A 21,723-nucleotide genomic window follows, 5' to 3' on the forward strand; every position below is an offset into this window, starting at 1 on the left:
ACAAAACTATATATGTATCCACTCAGCTTCTTTTGTTCTTTAACATCCTTTTCACAGATCAGATTGCATGTAAAATGTGCCAGGTTCACTTTAAGCTTTGAAATGCTGAAAATACCACATGGATAAATTAAATTTTCCCTTAAGCTATCAGGCAACCAATGGCGGCTTTTTTTATAAGCACACTAAGCTGTTTTTTAAGATAAATGATAGACGCTGTAGGTAGTATCAGAATCTGCAAAATATCTAGCAAAAACAGACACTATAATATATATATATATATATATATATATAGTGTAATTGGAAATATTTGACTGAGTAAACCTAAAAGAACAGTCATACTCATAGAAGACCAAGCACTATCAGAGCATACAGACTTGTTCATGCCAGCAAATACAGAAAGCAAGACGACATCATATAAAGTGGCGCCAGTTTAGTAGATACCCATTACTGTTTTTTTTATGTAAAATTACATGGATTGACCCCCTTATGGAACCGTAACATTTACTATATGCTATAGGGAAATCCTAAGGATGACTTGTCCAGAGTGAACGATGATCTTCAGAAGTCATGGATAAGTTACAGCTTTAGCTTTTACCATATATTGGATCTAAGCTTTACTAGACGTTATATAACAGTTCCGATAAATGCTCCGATTAACAACAAAACACACAGATAATTACACAAACTCTTCAGTTCTAAGCCAATATAAGAGAGCACCATAAGAATATGTTAACTAATAAGTACGCGGACTGTTCAGGATATAATATACATATATGGATCTAGCATCCAAAAGGAAATGTAAAAACATATAAAATTGAAAATATTATCTCTATACATAGCAAAGAATTACTTAAGCCAATAAAAATGGAGATTATAGCAATAAACACACTGATGATGACTCTCTAAAGAGAAGCACGTTGTTACTTTGCCTGTCAGTATCCTAATGGAAGAACACTACATTCAGCCTCCTTCCCAAATGGCTATATATCAAATTCAATTAATGGAAAATAGATCAACTATGCGTTTTGTCTGCTTTTAATCCACTTAGCAGCTCAAAACGTTGAAATGGCCGTTCATTCCAAAGTTATTACTTAATCAGCACGTATCAGAAAATGGGCTTCTAATTCAGATTGCAGCAGTCACGTCTACAAGATGGTTAAAACTTTCAAGATCCGCGTATTGTCAATACATAGCTGTATTCCAGGAGGACCCGTACAGGAGGCTGAGGCCACGTTCACACATTCAGTATTTGGTCAGTATTCTACCTTGGTATGTGTAAGCCAAAACTAGGAGTGGGTGATAAATCCAGAAGTGGTGACGGGTTTCTATTATACTTTTCCTCTGATTGTTCCACTTCTCGTTTTGGATTACAAATACTAAGGTAAAATGCTGACCAAATACTGAATGTGTGAACACAGCCTAAGGTTTATAAGTGCTCAATACAAACCACGGCCAAGTGTAACTTTAAGATCCTTAGTAGATTTCCCCTGCTGATAACAATCCGTTTAATATGACCTAAAAACCTCCTGCTGCAGAAATTTACAGAATAGGTAACGAGACCATCTTTCCATCATAAACAGTGGAATAAAATGACATTTACCATATCCAGTGAGGGGAGACCCCCTGCCTCTGCTATAGGTCCTCGCTGGGCTGGCTGGCATAGATACAGCTGTTTCTGGATGGCAGGAGTTGGAATTAACATCCCCGGTATCACCTAATGAATTCTTTGTATCGATGGACTTGTAGTGTCTGAGCTTCAAAGCCACTCCGCCGAACTCATGCAGCGGGCTGCATTTAGCTCTTAGCTTTCTCTTGTGCGAGCTCTGCATGGCTGCCACATTCTGCCTGACCTAGTGACACTTTTCCGGGACAAGTTCCCTCCGGTCAGGGACTTCGTTATCATAAGTGCTCCCCAGTCCACTATACGGTTATTCTTCCTTCCATATAAAACTGTCTTGTGCCAGCCAGGTTACGCTGCCAGGCTAGAAGCCTTCTGCACTGGATCACATTTCGCTTCCTTGCTCCCTTCGTACAGTTTTACTCTCCCAAATGAAATTCACAATCCAAATTCCAGAATGACAATTCCCTTGGCGTTGAAAAATGTCCTTCCCTAGAAGGAATAATTCCTTAACTACAAAAGTCGTTGTTAATAGAACAAATTCCTTATTTCATCGAAGATCCTGATGCTGAGACGTTGTTAGTTCTCTGTCTCTCGAGCTGGTGCACACGGTCCAGGGTGGAGGGAACAGAAATGGGTGGTGTTTATTTCACACGACTGAGGTGCTCTATGCTGGTGCTGATCGTGTGGGGAGGATTTAGCATTCATGGAAATAAATGAGAAAAGTAGATTAACACAATTTGATTCTATAAATAGTTGTTGTAATGTAAGTATGTAGATATGTATAGGTATTGCCTCTGTAGCAGTATTCATGTAGATATCTGCATCCCTACAATGATATTTAGCTATCACGGTGGAATGAGTGGCTCGGTAATACAGTTTCTGTAGAGTCAAGTTGGCTAAACCCCCTAAAAGCTTGACCACAGTGAACATGGGCAGTACAAAATTCTTGGGAGAGCAAAATTTGAAAGAAAAAAACCATAGCATGGTGTCACTTGTGCCGAAGTTCTGAGGCAATGCACAAGTCCCAGACTTCTGACTGAGTATTAGGCTCACCTAGTGAAATGGATCCACTAAGCCTCATATTCAGGTGGGCACAATGACCGCCGTTGCTGGTGTACCAAGCAGGCAGGCATGTGGAAAGCGAGGATTTAGCACAAGCAGGAAACTCTGGACCAGTAGAGCAGATGATATGGAGCTAGGCAAGGTTGAATGCAATGAAAGGAAGAAGAACGGGCTGCGGGTACCTGTGCTAAGCCGGGTCCGGAATTGTTGCAGCTGCCTTCCATGGTGTCTGGGGGAAGGAATGAGGGACAGGACAGGACCAACCTCTTGACCCGGGTAGGAGGAGCAATATAAAAACAAAAATGCACGCAGCGGCGGGGTCTTTGATGTGAACAGGCAGCGCACAACAGGGTGAGCAGCGTGCTCTGTCTCCTGAGCACCGGTGCTGCGACAAGCTGCGATTGTGTGGCGCCCCTGAGGGTTCAGTCGCCACAGAGGTACTGCACCTCCTCCTGAGGTGTGGTACCCCACCATCCAGGTAAGGTGGAGACACCTGACCACACTCCAACACCTGCACCCCACACCACAAAGTAGTGTAGCAAAGCACCTTCGGCGGCTCTCTGCTTGGAGTGTAGCATAGCACCCCTTGGTGGCTCCCTGCTTGGAACACAAAACGTGCTGGGAGGTGGGTGTAGTTTAGTTCACATAAAAGAGCGGGAAGAGTTGAGTGAGTCGTTCAGTCAGTCACTCAGTCAGTGAGTGAGGATGTAGAAGGACCGAGAGTGAGAAAGAGAAGATCCCGGGGAGAGGGATGGAAGAAGGAAGTGCTGCAGCAGGCCACAGTGATCTGGGTCTGCTGGCACAGGAAAGAGACAGAGAAAGGAAGCTTGATTCTCCATTGGGAAGAAGGATTAGCACAGAACGTAAGGAGAATAAGAGAACAAGGACCAGGGTTAGAGGAGAACCCTTTTCAAGTTCTATGTGCAAGGCCGGGGTCCGGTCCCTGAGGTTGTATGGATACTAATGGTCCTGCAGCAGACACCGGAGGAATAGAAGTAGTGACCACTTTATTCCCACACAAGACTTGGGGGCACAACTGCAACATATTAGTGAGCCGGGACTTAGTAGCAAGGAATCCCCGAAGCAGGCTACAGCTGTCTGCCATACAAGTAGAGTTCATAGGAACATCTGACAGGAGGAACTCCAGTGTAACTCAGTACTAGGAGTACTTCATTCAAAGGCGCTATAAGAGGAGACATTCAGAAAAGGCATATATGTTAGCGGAGTGTTGGAAAGGAGTACTTCATCTTGCCTGGAAGTTGGCTGGGCTCCTGACCCGGAGGATACGGCACAGATGCGGGCACCTGTACCTGCAACAGACTGTGAGTAAAGCTTTGGAACTACATGCCCTGGTGTCCTCCATTTATTCCTGCGCCAACCTGCCCAGCACAACTACATCCCTTGCGCCTGACAATACACTATCTAAGTGTCACTTCACCTACACTGCCCTGGGACTACAGCCCTGCCTGTGGAGGGCTATAACATCACTGCTGCACCACACCATCTGTCCCAGAAGATCTGTCTGCAGCGTCGGCTTACATCTTCCCTGGCCGAACACCATAGGTGGCATCACGAATCACTCATCATAAGCACACTGAACATTCCCCTTTTACAATGGGTACCCAGGGCCATGGGCCGGGTCCCAGCTGCCGTGACATCTCCCATTGAAGCTCATCGGGCCCGGTACCAAGTACCCCACAGCCCTGGGAGGGCGACCCAACTTGGCATCACGAACAGGATGACGAAGCCCGGTGCCACCGGGATCTGTGTGCCTTCGATTTATTGGACTTAAAAGTTTGTGGAAATGTGTAAAAGACCCAATTTGATAGACTGTAAAATGAATGCTAAAAATGGCTGCCAGCGCGGTTAAGAAGGGCGTGATAATATGGGTGGTCCTAAGAAAAGACCGAGAACTGTCCTGGGCCTCCCCTGTCTGAACTTCTATGCGACAGCAACATTGCCCACCCCCCGAGGGGTTCGTATACTGGCCTGGTATGGAGGAGTAGGAAAAATACGCCGCCCTCAGAAGGAGGGGCGGGAGCCGGTGGTGGGAAAAAAGTCTAGACAGGAAGAAGAAGGAGGGAGCGCCATGATGGAAGGAGCGCAGAGGCCAGAAGAAAACGGTGGGGAGAAGCCATCCTCCCCCAAGCAACACCCACAGAGCATACGGCCGCTGTGACACCCTTTACAGCGCCCGCCACCACCTCCGGGGGCCGGTGCTGTCACTGGATGCGGCCTGCTAGGAGAAGGTATATGAGGGTTCTGGAGGCTGTGGGACAGGAGCTGAGTCCCAGCCCGGCTCTAGCGCGGCCGCGCAGGCTTCTATCGGCATGCTCCCGTCCTGTGCCAACACGGATGCAACTGCCGGACGATCATCAGTCCACTCCCGGGGTTGCGGCTGCCATCATTCGTCCCCCGGTACCTAAGCAGGAGTCAGCACATCACAGGGAAGCACTGGGTATGGTCGCTGTCCCTGCCATGATCCTGGTACTAGGAGCCGTGCCTGTGGACAGAAATGGTCCGGTGATTACTCAAACCATGAGTGGTGGCATTCCAATGGCATCCAGCCCGCAACAACCGGCCGTAGCACCCCCAACTGTGGTACCACTTGGGATCGCAGAGCAGCATCTATCGGTATCGGCTACAGCCCTTGCTGACTTGTTGGCAGCAGAAATACCACCTGCAACAGCTGATGTGCACTCAGTACCGGTAGCAATGACCATCGCTGCCATTCCACCTGAACCAGTGGATGATAACCTCACTCCAGGAGAAAAGGAGTACCTGCAATTTGTAGACCGCCAGCAACAGGATGAAGACACCCAGAGCATCTCCCCTGGAAGCAGCCAAGAAAACCAGCTTCCAGAACCCCAGGAGGGAACAGCTAGCCATAACTAACTCTGTTACCCAGGAGGGTATTTGCACCTTTGTGCCTGTTTTTCTATGTTTAGTTTGTTCATCATGCTTTTGTTTTTCCAGTTGTTGCCCAGTTTTATTGGCAGCGTTTTTCATATTGGAACTGTGGAGATCATGAACATTGAGTGATCCAGAACTTAAATGTATATAGTTTGCACCTCCTTAGGTGCCCTTTCTTGGTTTTACATAGGCCTTTTATGAATAAGAACTACCTCATCGTGGAGCATGGCTCCTACCAAAAGGACACTGCAAGAGATCCCGGCTGGGAGCGGTGTCCAGCACTTACAAGAATTATTGAAGTTTTGATGAGAAGTATTTTATTATGTGCCTTATGACAGCATTAAAAGAGAATAGCTTTTATATAGAATCTAGTTAAAAGCCATGACTAATAGGAACGTTTTAATAAAGAAATCTGAATAAAGATGAAGATTGGGAAAATGCAGGTGACGAACCAGGCATCCACGGTTGTCACTTAGGGTTAATAAGAGAAAGTAGAAAATATGTAAGGAGAAGTGATAATGCTTGAAATAGAACTATAAATTAGGTAGCATAACTTTAAAGATAGTTGAAATTGTTTGCAACGTTCAAGTGACAGTGCCTCTCATATTGAGAAGAATAGATAAGAACTGTTGGTTTTGCATTACAAAAAGTTTGTATGTTCCTGTATTTGTCAACTAACTTTTGTTTTCTTGCAGCCCGCAGATGTGCTGCTTTAACAGGGGGTATGTGGCGCCCCTGAGGGTTCAGTCGCCACAGAGGTACTGCAGCTCCTTCTGAGGTGTGGTACCCCACCATCCAGGTAAGGTGGAGACACCTGACCATGCTCCAACACCTGCACCCCACACCACAAAGTAGTGTAGCAAAGCACCTTCGGCGGCTCCCTGCTTGGAGTGTAGCATAGCACCCCTTGGTGGCTCCCTGCTTGGAACACGAAACGTGCTGGGAGGTGGGTGGATGTTATGAATGAGTCACTGTAGGAGGCAAAAACAGAAATACTAGCTAAGTCCAGAAAACCAGAGAAGTTGGCAGCTATCGGATTGCAGACCCCTGAACCTATCATCAACAACTAGCAGTAGCCGTGGGGGGTTCCTACGGTGCTCTAGACCCCTCGATCACAGCCGGAGAACTAAATAGCCTAAAGACAGAAAGGGAAATCTAAACTGCCCCAGAGCAGACCCCAAAGCAATAGGCAGCCCCCAACATATAATGACGGTGAAGCAAGATGAAAAAACACTCACACAGATAGAAAGATAGGCTGAGCAAATGATGGGGCCCAATCTAACTAGATAGGACAGGATAGAAAAGCTGCTGTCTGTAATCCGCCAAAACCCTATCAAAACAAGAGCCAACAGCTGATAGGGAAAAAAGCCCTAAAGACACTAGGCTTCAAAAAGACTATATCAGAACTCAGGTATTTTCTGAAGACAGAGCAAAAAGGAATTCAGCTCACCCCAGCAGGGAATGGCAGAAATCAAGGAAAACAATGCAAAACAAAACCAAAACACAAATGCAAAAAGTAGAGCAGAAAACTTAGCTTTTGAGGAGCAGGAATCAGACTGGTCTCCTAGAATCCCTCAGAGAGATCGCCAGCAAGGCAGAAGGGCGTCGGCTGCCTTATATCCAGTCAGTAATTCCCGTCACCCAGTCATCATCATCCTGCCCAGGTGCTTGGTAATCAGCCTCACTACCTTCCTTCACCAGAAGAGGGAGTTCATCAGACCTCAATGGTGAAGGGGAAAATGAACTCACAACAGTACCTCCCCCTTGAGGAGGGGTCACCAACCCTCATCCACGCCACCAGGGCGATCAGGGTGAGCCTGATGAAAGGCACGCACCAATCTTTTGGCATGAATATCAGAGGCAGAGACCCAGGAATTATCCTCCTGACCATAACCCTTCCACTTAACCAAATACTGGAGTCTCCGTCTAGCCAGACGGGAATCCAGTATCTTCTCTACCTCATATTCCATGTTACCTTCAACCAATACAGGGTCCGGAGGTGCCACCCCAGGAACTACTGGTTCAACAAACCTCTTCAACAAGGACTTATGAAACACGTTAAGGATTTTAAATGTAACAGGAAGAGCCAAACGAAAAGAGACCGGATTAATAATCTCCAAAATCTTGTAAGGTCCAATAAATCTAGGCTTAAACTTAGTAGAAGCCACCTACATAGCGATATTTTTTGATGATAACCAAACCATATGTCGGTTGGAAAACCGCTGGGCCTTTTCCTGGGAGAGAGATAACTTATCCACCACTTGGTCACAGATCTGGTGCATTCTCTCCACCACAGTGTCAACACCTGGGCAGGCAGAAGGCTCCACCTGCCCTGAAGAAAATCGAGGATGAAACCCAAAGTTACAAAAAAAAGTTGACATCAAAGTGGCAGAACTAGCTCTATTATTTAGAGCAAATTCGGCCAAGGGCAAAAATGAAACCCAATCATCCTGATCAGCGGAAATAAAACATCTCAAATACGACTCCAAGGTCTGGTTTGTTCTCTCCATCTGCCCATTGGTCTGAGGGTGAAAAGCAGAGGAGAAGGACAACTGAATTCCCAGCTTGGAACAGAAAGTCCTCCAAAATTTAGACACAAACTGAACTACTCTGTCAGATACAATGTTCTCAGGAATCCCGTGCAAGCGAACCACCTGTTGCAAAAACAGGGGTGCCAACTCAGAGGAAGATGGCAACTTAGGGAGTGGTACAAGATGAACCATCTTAGAGAACCTATCACAAATCACCCAAATAACAGTCATTCTCTGAGAGACAGGCATATCAGAGATGAAATCCATTGAAATATGGGTCCATGGCCTCCTGGGAGCCGGCAAAGGCATCAACAACCCACTAGAGCGAGAACAAGGTTTAGACCGGGAGCAAGTCTCACAGGACTGCACAAAATTCCTGACATCACGAGACAAGGCGGTCCACCAAAAAGACCGACTCACCAGATCTCTAGTACCAAAAATACCTGGATGACCAGCCAATGCAGAGCAATGAACTTCAGACATCACTCTCTTCTTCCACTGGTCAGGAACATACAACTTTCCACTGGGACAACGCTCAGGTTTGTCCTCCTGGAACTCTTCCAGAGCATGTCTCAAATCGGGCGAGATGGCAGAAAGAACTACCCCTTCACCTAAGATGGTAGCAGGCTTGGTCACCACAGGAGAATCAGCAAAGAAGCTCCTAGAGAGAGCGTCAGCCTTGACATTCTTAGTGCCAGGAAGAAAAGAGACCACAAAATCAAAACGTGTAAAAAACAAGGCCCACCTAGCCTGTCTAGGGTTCAAGCGTTTGGCCGACTCCAGGTAAATCAAATTCTTGTGGTCAGTGAGGACCACGACTTGATGTTTAGCTCCCTCCAACCAATGTCTCCACTCCTCAAAAGCCCATTTCATGGCTAACAGTTCCCAATTCCCCACATCATAGTTACATTCAGATGGAGAGAACTTTCGGGAAAAGAAAGCACAGGGATTCATTTTAGATGTTACAGGATCCTTTTGGGACAAAACAGCTCCTGCACCAATCTCAGAAGCGTCCACTTCTATCTGGAACGGGAGTGAGACATCAGGTTGCCGCAAAACCGGGGCAGAAGTGAATCTTCGCTTCAGCTCCTGAAAGGAAGAAACAGCCTCCGGAGACCAATTCAACACATCAGCACCCTTCTTAGTCAGATCAGTCAATGGCTTGGCAATACTAGAAAATTTTGCTATAAAAATGAGCAAAACCCAAAAACTTCTGGAGGGCCTTCAAAGAAGTGGGCTGAACCCAATCATAAATGGCCAGGTCCATTTCAATAGTTGACGGAGACAAAATAAATCCCAAAAAAGAAATCCTCTGTACCCCAAAAAGGCATTTCGATCCTTTGACATACAGGGAATTCTCCCTCAAGATCCGGAACACAGTCCGAACATGTTCCACATGAGAATCCCAATCCTTGGAGAAGATCAAAATATCATCCAGATAGATAATCAAAAATTTATCCACAAAGTCTTGGAAAATATCATTCATGATGCACTGGAAGACAGAAGGGGCATTAGTGAGCCCAAAAGGCATCACCAGGTACTCAAAATGTCCCTCCGGAGTATTAAACGCCGTCTTCCATTCATCCCCATGCTTAATGCGGATAAGATTATACGCCCCCTGAGGTCAAGCTTGGTAAACCAGCAAGCACCTTTAACTCTGGAGAATAGATCTGAAATCAGGGGTAACGGATACTGATATTTAATAGTAATTTTGTGAGGGCACGATAATCAATACAAGGCCTTAATGAACCATCCTTTTTGGCCACGAAAAAAAACCCAGCACCTAAGGGTGAAGAGGATGGTCTATTATGACCCTTCTCCAACGCCTCCTTAATATAGTATCGCATAGCCTCGTGCTCGGGTACAGATAAATTGAAGAGCCGACCCTTGGGAAATTTACACCCCGGGTTCAGTTCAATTGCACAGTCATAACTCCTATGAGGAGGCAAAGACGCAGACTCATTCTCACTAAATACATCATAAAAATCCGTCAAATAGTCAGGAACATCATGCGAATGAGGAGAGGTGGAAAAAACCAGAGCCTCACTAAGGGCACACCGACAACCCCAACTCACCACAGACACAGATTTCCAATCCAAAACTGGATTATGAATTTGCAACCAGGGAAACCCCAGAACAATGGTATCATGCAAATTATGCAACACCAAAAATCTGCAATTTTCTTGATGGTCTGGGGCGACCCGCATTACCACCTGGGTTCAAAACTGAGGTTTATTTTTCGCCAAAGAAGTAGCATCAATCCCACTCAAAGGGATAGGTGTCCGCAGAGGTGTCATAGGAAATCCACAATGTTTAGCAAAATCCAAGTCCATTAGGTTCAGGGCTGCTCCCGAATCCACAAAAGCCTTGGCGGAAAATGTGGACAGAGAGCAGATCAGAGTAATTGCCAGAAGAAACTTAGGTTGAACACCACCCACAGAAAACGTGGGTGCAAAACGTTTCTCCTGTTTAGGACAGACAGAAAAATATGCGAGGCATCTCCACAAAAAAAACACAGCTTATTACGCCTTCTGCACTCCTGACGTTGCTCCCTGGACAAAACTCTATCACATTGCATAGGTTCAGACATTTGTTCAACAGGTGGCAACACCTCTCGTGCAGTCCTGCGGTCATGTAAACGCCGATCAACCTGAATGGCTAATGACATAGAATCGTCAAGACCAGAGGGAACAGGAAATCCCACCATAGTATCTTTTACGGCTTCTGACAAACCCTTCCGAAAGAGAGCTGCCAAGGCATTATCATTCCAGGTAGTAAGGACCGCCCACTTTTGGAATTTTTGACAGTACAATTCTGCAGAATCTCGACCCTGGCTCAATGCCAACAGGGTCTTTTCAGCCTGATCAATAGCATTAGGTTCGTCATACAACAACCCCAAGGCTTGAAAAAATACATTCACATTAGTCAGAATAGGATCATCTGGTTCCAAAGAAAACGCCCAATCCTGGGGATCGCCACGCAGCAAAGAGATGACAATTTTAACCTGCTGCGCGGAGCTCCCTGATGAGTTAGGCTTCAAGGCAAAAAATAATTTACAATTATTTTTGAAATTCAAAAATTTAGACCGATCCCCAAAAAACACATCAGGAGTAGGGATCTTTGGTCCAGCAGCATGTGAATGAGCAAGGTAGGCGGAAATTCCCTGCACTTCCGCAGCGAGCTGCTCCACATGATCAGACAATTGCTTTATCTCCATTGAGAGAAAAAAAATTCCCCCTATGGCCTCAGAGATATAGAGGAAAAAATATACACACTTTTTTTTTTTTTTTACAATTCTTTCCTGCTATTGAGTACCCTAGGATCTGCGGTATGGCTGGTTATTCTGTTATGAATGAGTCACCGTAGGAGGCAAAAACAGAAATACTAGCTAAGTCCAGAAGACCAGAGAAGTTGGCAGCTATCGGATTGCAGACCCCTGAACCTATCAACAACAACTAGCAGTAGCCGTGGGGGGTTCCTACGGTGCCCTAGACCCCTCGATCACAGCCGGAGAACTAAATAGCCTAAAGACAGAAGGGAAATCTAAACTGCCCCAGAGCAGACCCCAAAGCAATAGGCAGCCCCCAACATATAATGACGGTGAAGCAAGATGAAAAAACACTCACACAGATAGAAAGATAGGCTGAGCAAATGATGGGGCCCAATCTAACTAGATAGGACAGGATAGAAAAGCTGCTGTCTGTAATCCGCCAAAACCCTATCAAAACAAGAGCCAACAGCTGATAGGGAAAAAAGCCCTGAAGACACTAGGCTTCAAAAAGACTATATCAGAACTCAGGTATTTTCTGAAGACAGAGCAAAAAGGAATTCAGCTCACCCCAGCAGGGAATGGCAGAAATCAAGGAAAACAATGCAAAACAAAACCAAAACACAAATGCAAAAAGTAGAGCAGAAAACTTAGCTTTTGAGGAGCAGGAATCAGACTGGTCTCCTAGAATCCCTCAGAGAGATCACCAGCAAGGCAGAAGGGCGTCGGCTGCCTTATATCCAGTCAGTAATTCCCGTCACCCAGTAGTCATCATCCTGCCCAGGTGCTTGGTAATCAGCCTCACTACCTTCCTTCAAAAGAAGAGGGAGTTCATCAGACCTCAATGGTGAAGGGGTAAATGAACTATCAACAGGTGGAGTTTAGTTCACATAAAAGAGCGGGAAGAGTTGAGTGAGTCGTTCAGTCAGTCACTCAGTCAGTGAGTGAGGATGTAGAAGGACAAAGAGTGAGAAAGAGAAGATCCCGGGGAGAGGGATGGAAGAAGGAAGTGCTTCAGCAGGCCACAGTGATCTGGGTCTGCTGGCACAGGAAAGAGACAGAGAAAGGAAGCTTGATTCTCTATTGGGAAGAAGGATTAGCACAGAACGTAAGGAGAATAAGAGAACAAGGACCAGGGTTAGAGGAGAACCCTTTTCAAGTTCTAAGCGCAAGACCGGGGTCCGGTCCCTGAGGTTGTACGGATACTAATGGTCCTGCAGTAGACACCAGAGGAATAGAAGTAGTGACCACTTTATTCCCACACCAGACTTGGGGGCACAACAGCAACATATTAGTGAGCCGGGACTTAGAAGCAAGGAGTCCCCGAAGCAGGCTACAGCTGTCTGCCGTACAAGTAGAGTTTATAGGAACATCTGACAGGAGAAACTCCAGTGTAACTCAGTACTAGGAGTACTTCATTTAAAGGCGCTATAAGAGGAGATGTTCAGAAAAGGCACATATGTAGGCGGAGTGTTGGAAAGGAGTACTTCATCTTGCCTGGAAGTTGGCTGGGCTCCTGACCCGGAGGATACGGCACAGATGCGGGCACCTGTACCTGCAACAGACTGTGAGTAAAGCTTTGGAACTACATGCCCTGGTGTCCTCCACTTATTCCTGCGCCAACCTGCCCAGCATGGCTACATCCCTTGCGCCTGACACTACACCATCTAAGTGTCACTTCACCTACACTGCCCTGGGACTACAGCCCTGCCTGTGGAGGGCTTTAACATTACTGCTGCACCACACCATCTGTCCCAGAGGATCTGTCTGCAGCGTTGGCTTACATCTCTCTTGTCGAACACCACAGGTGGCGTCACGAATCACTCATCATAAGCACACTGAACATTCCCCTTTTACAATGGGTGCCCAGGGCCACGGGCCGGGTCCCAGCTGCCGTGACTTCTCCCATTGAAGCTCATCGGGCCCAGTACCGAGTACCCCACAGCCCTGTTAGGGCGACCCAATTATCGGCTCCCATTGCCACCAGCAGGAGTATAAGAGAGAGAGGTGCCGAGCACCTAGAGACTGTGAGTACTGCACCCATGCGGAGGAGAGAAGGCCAGGTATCGGACATTTGTTTGTGGCCTTCCCTGTCATCTGCGCCACGCCAGCCCACGGTTAACTCTGAGAGTGCTGCAGCCCGGTTTACTTTGGCCCTACAAGTTCATGGACTAGGGGCTCAGCGCAAGGTACTGGAGTGGTCGATGTCCAGTACCTTCCACTGGGCCCCTACTCCATTTACTGATGTGGCCAGAGGAGCGTGGCCCAGCAGATATACCCTGGTGAATTGGGATGCAGATGGCTGTCCTGCACCCGATCTCTCTCTGGCAGCACGCACGCAGTACTCACTAGCCCAGAACGTTCAACATCTCGCTCCGTGGTGACCAATGAGCAGTGTAGGGGAGAGGGCCCCGGAAAAAGGGCCCACCGTGTGTCCGGGCGGGAACTAGGAGGGCTGTCACCCGGGTTCCCGAGGGGTACGTTCCCAGGGGGAGCAAATACAGGCCAGGACCGACCATCGACCAGGAAACATGGGGGTGGGTCAAAGAAAGGGGGCAGAGCGACAATAAAATGAGCGGTGGAGACCAGCAGGGGACACTCAGCGGGGAGAGAGCCTTCTTCGGTCTCCCATTCCTCTCCAACCACAGAGGAGCCTGCTCAGCAAAGACGTAGTTCCCGGCATCTTGCTCAGTCTACTACTGTTGGCTTGGCTACTGCTGCCAATCAGGGTTCAGTAACCTGCAATAGCCAGCAGCAAACAACTCTTGGGACTAAGTCCTTCTTTCGGCCCACTGAGCATGCCTGTGGGAAGTCCTCTCATTGGAGGCCCGAGGTCACATGCTCAGGTCCTATTGCTGCTCCCATTGGACCACTAGGAAGGCCCCGCAAGGACGCTGCTATAAAAGAGTCGCAAGGCCATACAGCCATGCGCTAGTATAGACAGTAATTGGTAGTGATGTGTGTAATGATGGATGCTTGTGAACCACTGAATGACTCATTATGAAACCCCTTCCCTTTGATACGTATGTTGGTAGGGCTTAGAGTCTTGAGTCAGCGCCGAGTTTTGGCACTGCCTAGCGCCGTAGTGCTCCCAGTTCCTCACACATGCTAGTGCCAGTGGGACTAGAGGGGCTCTAACCCTATGTCCTTGGGGCAGAGTCCTGTGTCTTAGCTCTGGTGCTCTCCTGCTAAGTCCTGTGAGGATAAACAGGCTCTCGCATTTGTTTCAGCGGCTCAGTGAGGTAACTGAGTTCGCTCCTGTACACACCGGGTCAGCAGTTAACCCGCCGGTGGCTAGTTAGTACTCCACCATTACCAAGCAGCAGTTAACATCTCTGCACGGTGGACCCCGGGCTGCGAACACACCTCTATACCATCTTATATTATTTGTTGCATTCTGCAAGCCCGTAACATTACTTTATACTAGCGCCAGGGTCTGGCTAGTAATGGCAGACGAGTAGCGACTTCACAGGTGCATCCAGCAGCTGGAGGGCAATTTGGCGGCTCTAGAGCGCTCAACCTCAGCTGTGGATCTTACCACGGTCGCTGTTCAGGCAGCCACGGAGGCTGCCTCCCGTGTGTCCACTGCCATCCCTGCCCCCACTTTGTCCCGCTTCCTGCTGCCTGAGAAGTTCTCGGGCGATAGTACTTCTTGTAGGGGATTCGTGAGCCAGTGCACTATACAGCTGGAGCTGCTGGCTGCACGACTCCCCTCTGAGCGGACTAAGGTGGGGTTTACTATTTCCCTCTTGTCGGGCAGGGCTTTGGAGTGGGCCACACTGCTGTAGGTGCGTCATGATCATGTGGTGCAGAGTGCCTCGCAGTTCTTGGACACTCTGAAGCAGGTCTTCCTGGGACCGCGAGTCACCCATGACACCGTGCTGCGGCTGCTGGCACTGTCACAGGGCTCATCCATGGTCAGTCACTACGCCATCCAGTTCTGGATGCTGGCCTCTGATTTGGAGTGGTCCGATAAGGTCCTCATTCCGGCATTCTGGAGAGGTCTGACTGACCATGTGAAGGACACCCTGGACACTAGGGAGATTCCCGCCACACTGGAGGAGCTTATCACTGTCTCCACCCATATAGACCTTCGCTTTGCCAGGCGAAGGTTGGAGCGGTCCTAGAGTAGGCAGAGGTTTAGGATGGCACTCAGTTTTGCTAATCCTCTGGAATCTCCCAATCGGGAGTCCGAGTGTCAGGGGGCTTCCCGTGTGGGATCCCGGTCCACTCGAGCTCCTCCTGTGATCTGTCATGTTTGCCAGCAGTCTGGTCACCTTGCCAACTGGTGCCCACAGCGGCCGGAAAAACGCTCGCGTCTAGGGCCTTAGGAGGCGGCTCACTAGAATCAGCTGCATTTTCCTCCAAGCTGTCCTTTAAGGGGACACTTGAGTTTGGTTCTTCCACTCTGGTGGTGGAGGTTTGCATGGATTCCGGAGCGGAGGGCAATTTTATGTCGTCTGCCTTCACTCAATGGCGCGCAATACCCCTGCTTATGATATCTAAACCAGTCACCGTCAGAGTGGTGAACGGCGCAACTCTGCCCTCACAGATTACCCACCAGACAGCCCCGTTGATACTCTCGGTGTCTCCATCTCATCAGGAGACGATATCCCTCCTCGTCATGCCCGAGGGTATCGACCAGTTCCTTCTAGGGGTCCCCTGGTTGTGGTATCATTCTCCCCATATAGAGTGGTCCTCAGGGAAAATTCTTGGTTGGAGTAAATCATGTGAGGGTAAAAGTCTGAGGGAGTGCATCCAGGTTGCCTCCACCGAGGTCCCCGCAGATCTTTCCTCGCTCCCCAATGACCGTATGCAGATGTGTTCTCCAAAAAGGTGGCAGAAACCCTTCCACCGCATCGCCCCTATGACTGTCCTATTGACCTCTTGCTGGGTGCTGAGCCTCCCCGGGGTCAAGTCTACCCCTTATCTCTCTCGGAGACAGAGGCCATGTCTCAACACATCAGGGAGAATCTGGCAAGAGGATTCATTAGGAAGTCAGTGTCACCAGCGGGGGCGGGATTCTTCTTCGTCCAGAAGAAGAATGGAGAACTGCATCCCTGCATCGATTACAGGGGTCCTAACGCTATCACCGTTAAGAACAAATATCATGTGCCCCTGATATCAGAACTGTTCGATAGATTACGGGGAGTGAAAGTTTTCACCAAATTAGATCTGCAGGGGGCCTATAACTTGATAAGCATCCGTGAGGGGGACGAATGGAAGACGGCATTTAACACCAGAGATGGCCATTATGAATATCTGACTTTGTCAATGATATCTTTCTGGATATGTTCTCCACTTCGGTGGTTGTCTATCTGGATGACATCCTCATCTACTCTCCAGATATAGACTCCCACCAGAGAGAGGTTGGCAAAATCTTTGCCCGCTTGCGAGCTAACTCCCTCTACACCAAGTTGTAGAAGTGCCTGTTTGAGCATGAGTCCTTGCCTTTCCTGGGCTATATTATCTCGGCCCAGGGTTTTGCTATGGATCCTGCCAAACTGCAGGTGGTAATGGACTGGCAGGAACCCCACTCCCTCAAAGTGGCGCAGCGCTTTCTGGGGTTCGTGAACTACTACCGCCAGTTCATTCCCCACTTCTCCACCTTGGTAGCTCCCTTGGTTGCCCTCACCAAGAAGGGAGCAAACCCCAAGTTATAGTCGGAACAGGTCTCCAAGGCCTTTTCCTACATCAATTCCCATTTTGCTAGCGCTCCCATTCTACATCGCCCCGATGTAGGTAAGCCATTCATCTTGGAGGTGGATGCCTCTTCCGTCGGTGCTGGAGCGGTCCTCTTCCAGAAGGACGCTCAGGGTCGGAAGCACCCTTGCTTCCTCTATTCCAAGACCTTTTCACTGATGGAGAGGAACTATTACATCGGAGACAGGGAGTTGCTAGCCATGAAATTGGCCTTCTTGGAGTGGAGACACCTCCTGGAAGGGGCTCGGTTCCCCTGTTCACCGACCATAAGAACTTGGTATACCTAAAGACAGCCCAGCGGCTGAATTCTCGCCAGGCCAGATGGTCCCTTTTCTTTTCCTAGTTCCACTTCACCCTTCATTTCCTTTCCGATGAGAAGAACTTCCAGGCCCATACTCTCTCTCAGTAGTGTCAGCGGAGGAGGTGGATGAGCAGCCTCGGCTAATTGTCCCTTCTGAGAGCCTGAGGACCGTGGCTCCTGTCGCCCTCGAGTCAGTACCTCTGGGAAAGACTTTTGTTCCTGAACATCTACGACTGGAGGATCTCTCTTGGGCTCACACGTCCAGGGTGGGTGGACACTTTGGGACAAAGTGGACATCTGAGCTCCTGGCGAGGACATACTGGTGCCACATATGGCCCGTGATGTCAGAGACTATATTCGGGCGTGCGTCTCCTGTGCCAAGAATAGGTCTCCTCGGCAATGGTCTTCTGGTCAGACAGGCCCTGGGAGATAGTCGGTATGGACTTCGTGGTGGGCCTATCCAAGTCCAGTGGCAGCACGGTTATATGGGTCGTCACCAACAATTTCTCCAAAATGGTGCACCTGGTGCCTCTCTCTCGGCTACCTTCTGCACGAGGCCTGGTAGCGCTGTTCATCAAACATGTCTTCCACCTACACGGCATGCCGGACAAGATCTTCAGTGACCGGGGTCCTCAGTTCACGTCTCAGTTTTGGAGAGAACTCTGTCACTTGCTCAGCATTGAGCTGAATCTCTCATCGGCCTATCATCCCAAGACAAACGGGTTGGTAGAGAGGGCCAACCAGACCCTGGTCACATACCTACGATATTTTGTCTCGGCCAGGCAGGATGACTGGGCATCCTTGCTTCAGTGGGCGTAGTTTGCCGTGAATAACGCTGTGGCAGATTCCACCGGTCAGACTCCATTCCTCCTTAATTATGGCCAGCATCCGCGCATCACTGTGCCCTTGACCGTGTCCTCCACCGACTCTAGGGTGGCAGACTGGGCGGTGGAGGCACGTGATATTTGGGATCACACCCAGGATGCCATCCGGGCCTCTAAGGAGAGCATGAGGGTCTCCGCGGATGCACACCGGCGCCCTGCTCCGACCTTCGCCCCTGGTGACTTAGTGTGGCTCTCCGCCCATCATATCAGGCTGCAGGTCGAGTCCACTAAGTTCACTCCACGCTATATTGGTCCTTTCAAGGTCCTCGAACAGGTTAACCCTGTGGTCTACTGTCTGGCTCTTCCTCCACACCTGGGTATCACTGACACACCTTTCACGTGCCCCTCCTTAAGACCGTTCACATGTCCCGGTTTCCTCGGATGAGTACAAGGTGAACGCCATCGTGGGGTGTAAGGTGGTACAGGGCAAAAAATATTATCTAGTGGACTGGAAGGGTCATGGCCCAGAGGATAGGACCTGGGAACCTGTGTAGAATATTCATGCTCTCTTGCTCATTGCAGCCTTTGAGCATAGCGAGGCACAGGGGGAGGGGGGTAATGTTAGGTGTCGGGTTCCTGCCTCTGCACCGGAGGAATCCCGACCCTTGCCTTCTGCGGTCTCCCATTCCTCTCCGACTGCAGAGGAGCCTGCTCAGCAAAGATGTCATTCCCGGTGTCTTGCTCAGTCTACTACTGTTGGTGTTGGCTTGGGTACTGCTGCCAATCAAGGTTCAGCTATAGTAACCTGCAATAGCCAGCAGCGAGCAGCTCTTGGGACTAAGTCCTTCTTTCGGCCCACTGAGCATGCCCGTAGGAAGTCCTCTCATTGGAGGTCTGAGGTCACATGCTCAGGTCCTATTGCTGCTCCCATTGGACCACTAGGAAGGCCCCAGAAGGATGCTGCTATAAAAGCTAGAGTCCTGAGCTTAGGCTGGTTAGTGGCGTCCGCCAGAGCTGCGCTGTACACACATAGTGCGGTAAGCAACGTGCAGCTGCACCCTTTGACTGCTAACAGGGCACAGCATTCTATAGGTGTCTGTCCATGCATTGCTGTTGCGGTGCTGAGCACTAGTGGGAGTAGAGGGGCTCTAACCCTGTGTCCTTGGGGCAGAGTCCTGTGTCTTAGCTCTAGCGCTCTCCTGCCAAGTCCGGTGAGGATAAACAGGCTCTCGCACTTGTTCCAACGGCTCAATGTTGTAACTGAGTTTGCTCCTGTACACACCGGGTCAGCGGTTAACCTGCCAGTGTCTAGTTAGTACTCCGCCATTACCAAGCAGCAGTTAACATCTCTGCACGGTGGACCCCGGGCTGCGAACGCACCTCTATACCATCTTATATTATTTGGTGTTTTCCGCAAGCCCGTAACAAAGTGTAATGTCATTGTTAGGACATGTTAATGTCCTGTTCTCTCAGGGTTAATTTCACTGACCTCCCTGTGGATCTCACTCCAGACTAGGATTCCCTGTCAGCTATACTGTTGTTCTGTGTGTCTGACCCCCTGGTGTGCGTGTATACTGCATTGCTTGATTGCCTCCCATGTATGACCTTGTCTGTCCGCTCACTCAGTTCTCTGTCTCACGTTTTGGTACTATTGTCTTCTTCGGTTCTGACCTCCTGGCTTGGCTTTTGTTACTCCATTACAGTTTGTCCCTATTGTACCGCACTGCTCGTTCTGGCTTTTTGACCCCTGGCTTCCCTTCTGACAATCCCCTGTCTCACCCCATTGGTACCTCGTGATCTCCTGGTTCTGATCTTAGCTTGTTTGACTACTGTCCTGTGTTCATCGTTTCATCTGCACCCCGGAATTTGGCTCCGCCCCTGACCACCTCCTACTCTGTCACATGGTTCAGGTCCTGGCTGTTAGCTGGTTAGTTACCCGGCACTTTGATCAGCTCCCTTGCTGCTGTGTACAGCTCTCCCTGCAGCAGTAATATCCGGGAGTCATGATATTTAGCTGTAAAATGGGGTCACTTATGGGGTGTGCTGCTGTTCTGGCACCTCAGGGGCTCTTCCAATGTGACATGGCACCCTCAAATCAGTTCAGCAAAATCTGAATTCCAATATGGCGCTTTTTCCCTTCTGACTTTTGCGCTGTACCTCCAAAAGTAGTTTTCGACCATGAATGGGGTATCAGCATACTCAGGAGAAATTGTGCAACAAATTGTATGGTGCAATTTCTTCTTTTACCCCTGTAAAAGTGCACAATTTGGGGCTAAAAATCATTTTTGTGGGAAAATGTGATTTTTTTATTTTCACAGCTCAATGTTATAAACTTTTGTATAGCAACTCGGGGTTTCCTGCGGTGCTCACCACACATCTAGATAAGTTCCCTGAGGGTCTAGTTTCCAAAATGGTGTCGCTTGTGGGCAGTTTCCACTATTTAGGCACATCAGGGTCTCCAAATACGGCATGGCAGCTGCTAATTATTCCAGCAAATTTTATATTCAAAAAGTCAAATGGCGCTCCTTCCCTTCTGTGCACCAAAATAGTAGTTTCCTCCCACATATGAGGTATCTGTATCAGCATACTCAGAAGTAATTGCACAACAAATTGTATGGAACAATTTCTCCTGTTACCCTTGCAAAAATAAAAAAATGGGTCTAAATTAAAATTTTTGTGATAAAAGTTAGATGTTCATTTCTTCCTTCCACATTCCATTATTTCCTGTGAAGCATCTGAAGGGTTAATAAACTTATTGAATGTGGTTCTGAACACCTTTTGGGGTCCAATTTTTAGAATAGTGTCTCTTTTGGGTATTTTCTGTCATATAGGCCTCTCAAAGTAACTTCAAATGTTAAGTGTTCCCTAGTAAAAATGGATTTGTAAATTTTGTTGGAAAAAGGAGAAATTGCTGGTCAACTTTTAACCCTTCTAACTTCTTAACAAAAAAAAGTTTAAACAATTGTGCTGATGTAAAGTAGACATTTGGGAAATGTTATTCATTAACTAATTTGTGTGACACATCTCCCTTATTTAAAAGCATAAAAATTAAAAGTTTGAAAACTGAAAAATTTTCACAATTTTCTCCAAATTTCCATTTTTTCCACAAATAAAAGCAAGTCATATCAAAAAATCTACTACTTCATGAAGCAGTTCATGTACTATCAAGAAGTACAATATGTCATAAAGAAAACAATCTCAGAATCAGTGGAATTCGTTGAAGCGTTACAGGGTTATTACCACATAAAATGACAATGGTCAGAATTGTAAAATTTGGCCTGGTCATGAAGGTGAATACAGGCTTGTGGGGTAAAGGGGTTAAGCATGAAGTCAGTTATTCTTCAAATTCAAAATGATCCCACCAATACACTTTCCAATTTTACCAGGGTCCACCTTTAGGTAGAGATCTTGCAAATTTACAATTATTCACTGGCGACAACACTATATACTATCTATTCATATGTACTTGTAAGTGTCATTCTCTAACGCAGGGTTCCCCA

At 48.0% G+C, this 21,723-nt stretch overlaps 1 protein-coding gene across 1 annotated transcript in view; it reads right to left on the minus strand.

The window, feature by feature from the left end:
- Nucleotides 1-2,049, minus strand: part of ANO4 (anoctamin 4) — a 384,866-nt gene extending 382,817 nt beyond the window's left edge. The window contains exon 1 of the mRNA XM_073545027.1: nt 1,601-2,049. Coding sequence (XP_073401128.1) covers nt 1,601-1,829 — 229 coding nt within the window. The 5' untranslated portion in view covers nt 1,830-2,049. The remainder of the gene's footprint in view (nt 1-1,600) is intronic.
- Between the last annotated feature and the right edge of the window lie 19,674 nt (nt 2,050-21,723).

This window comes from Dendrobates tinctorius, unplaced genomic scaffold (assembly GCF_039654945.1).
Source record: "Dendrobates tinctorius isolate UK_male_01 unplaced genomic scaffold, ASM3965494v1 ptg000139l, whole genome shotgun sequence".
Lineage (NCBI taxonomy): Eukaryota > Metazoa > Chordata > Amphibia > Anura > Dendrobatidae > Dendrobates > Dendrobates tinctorius.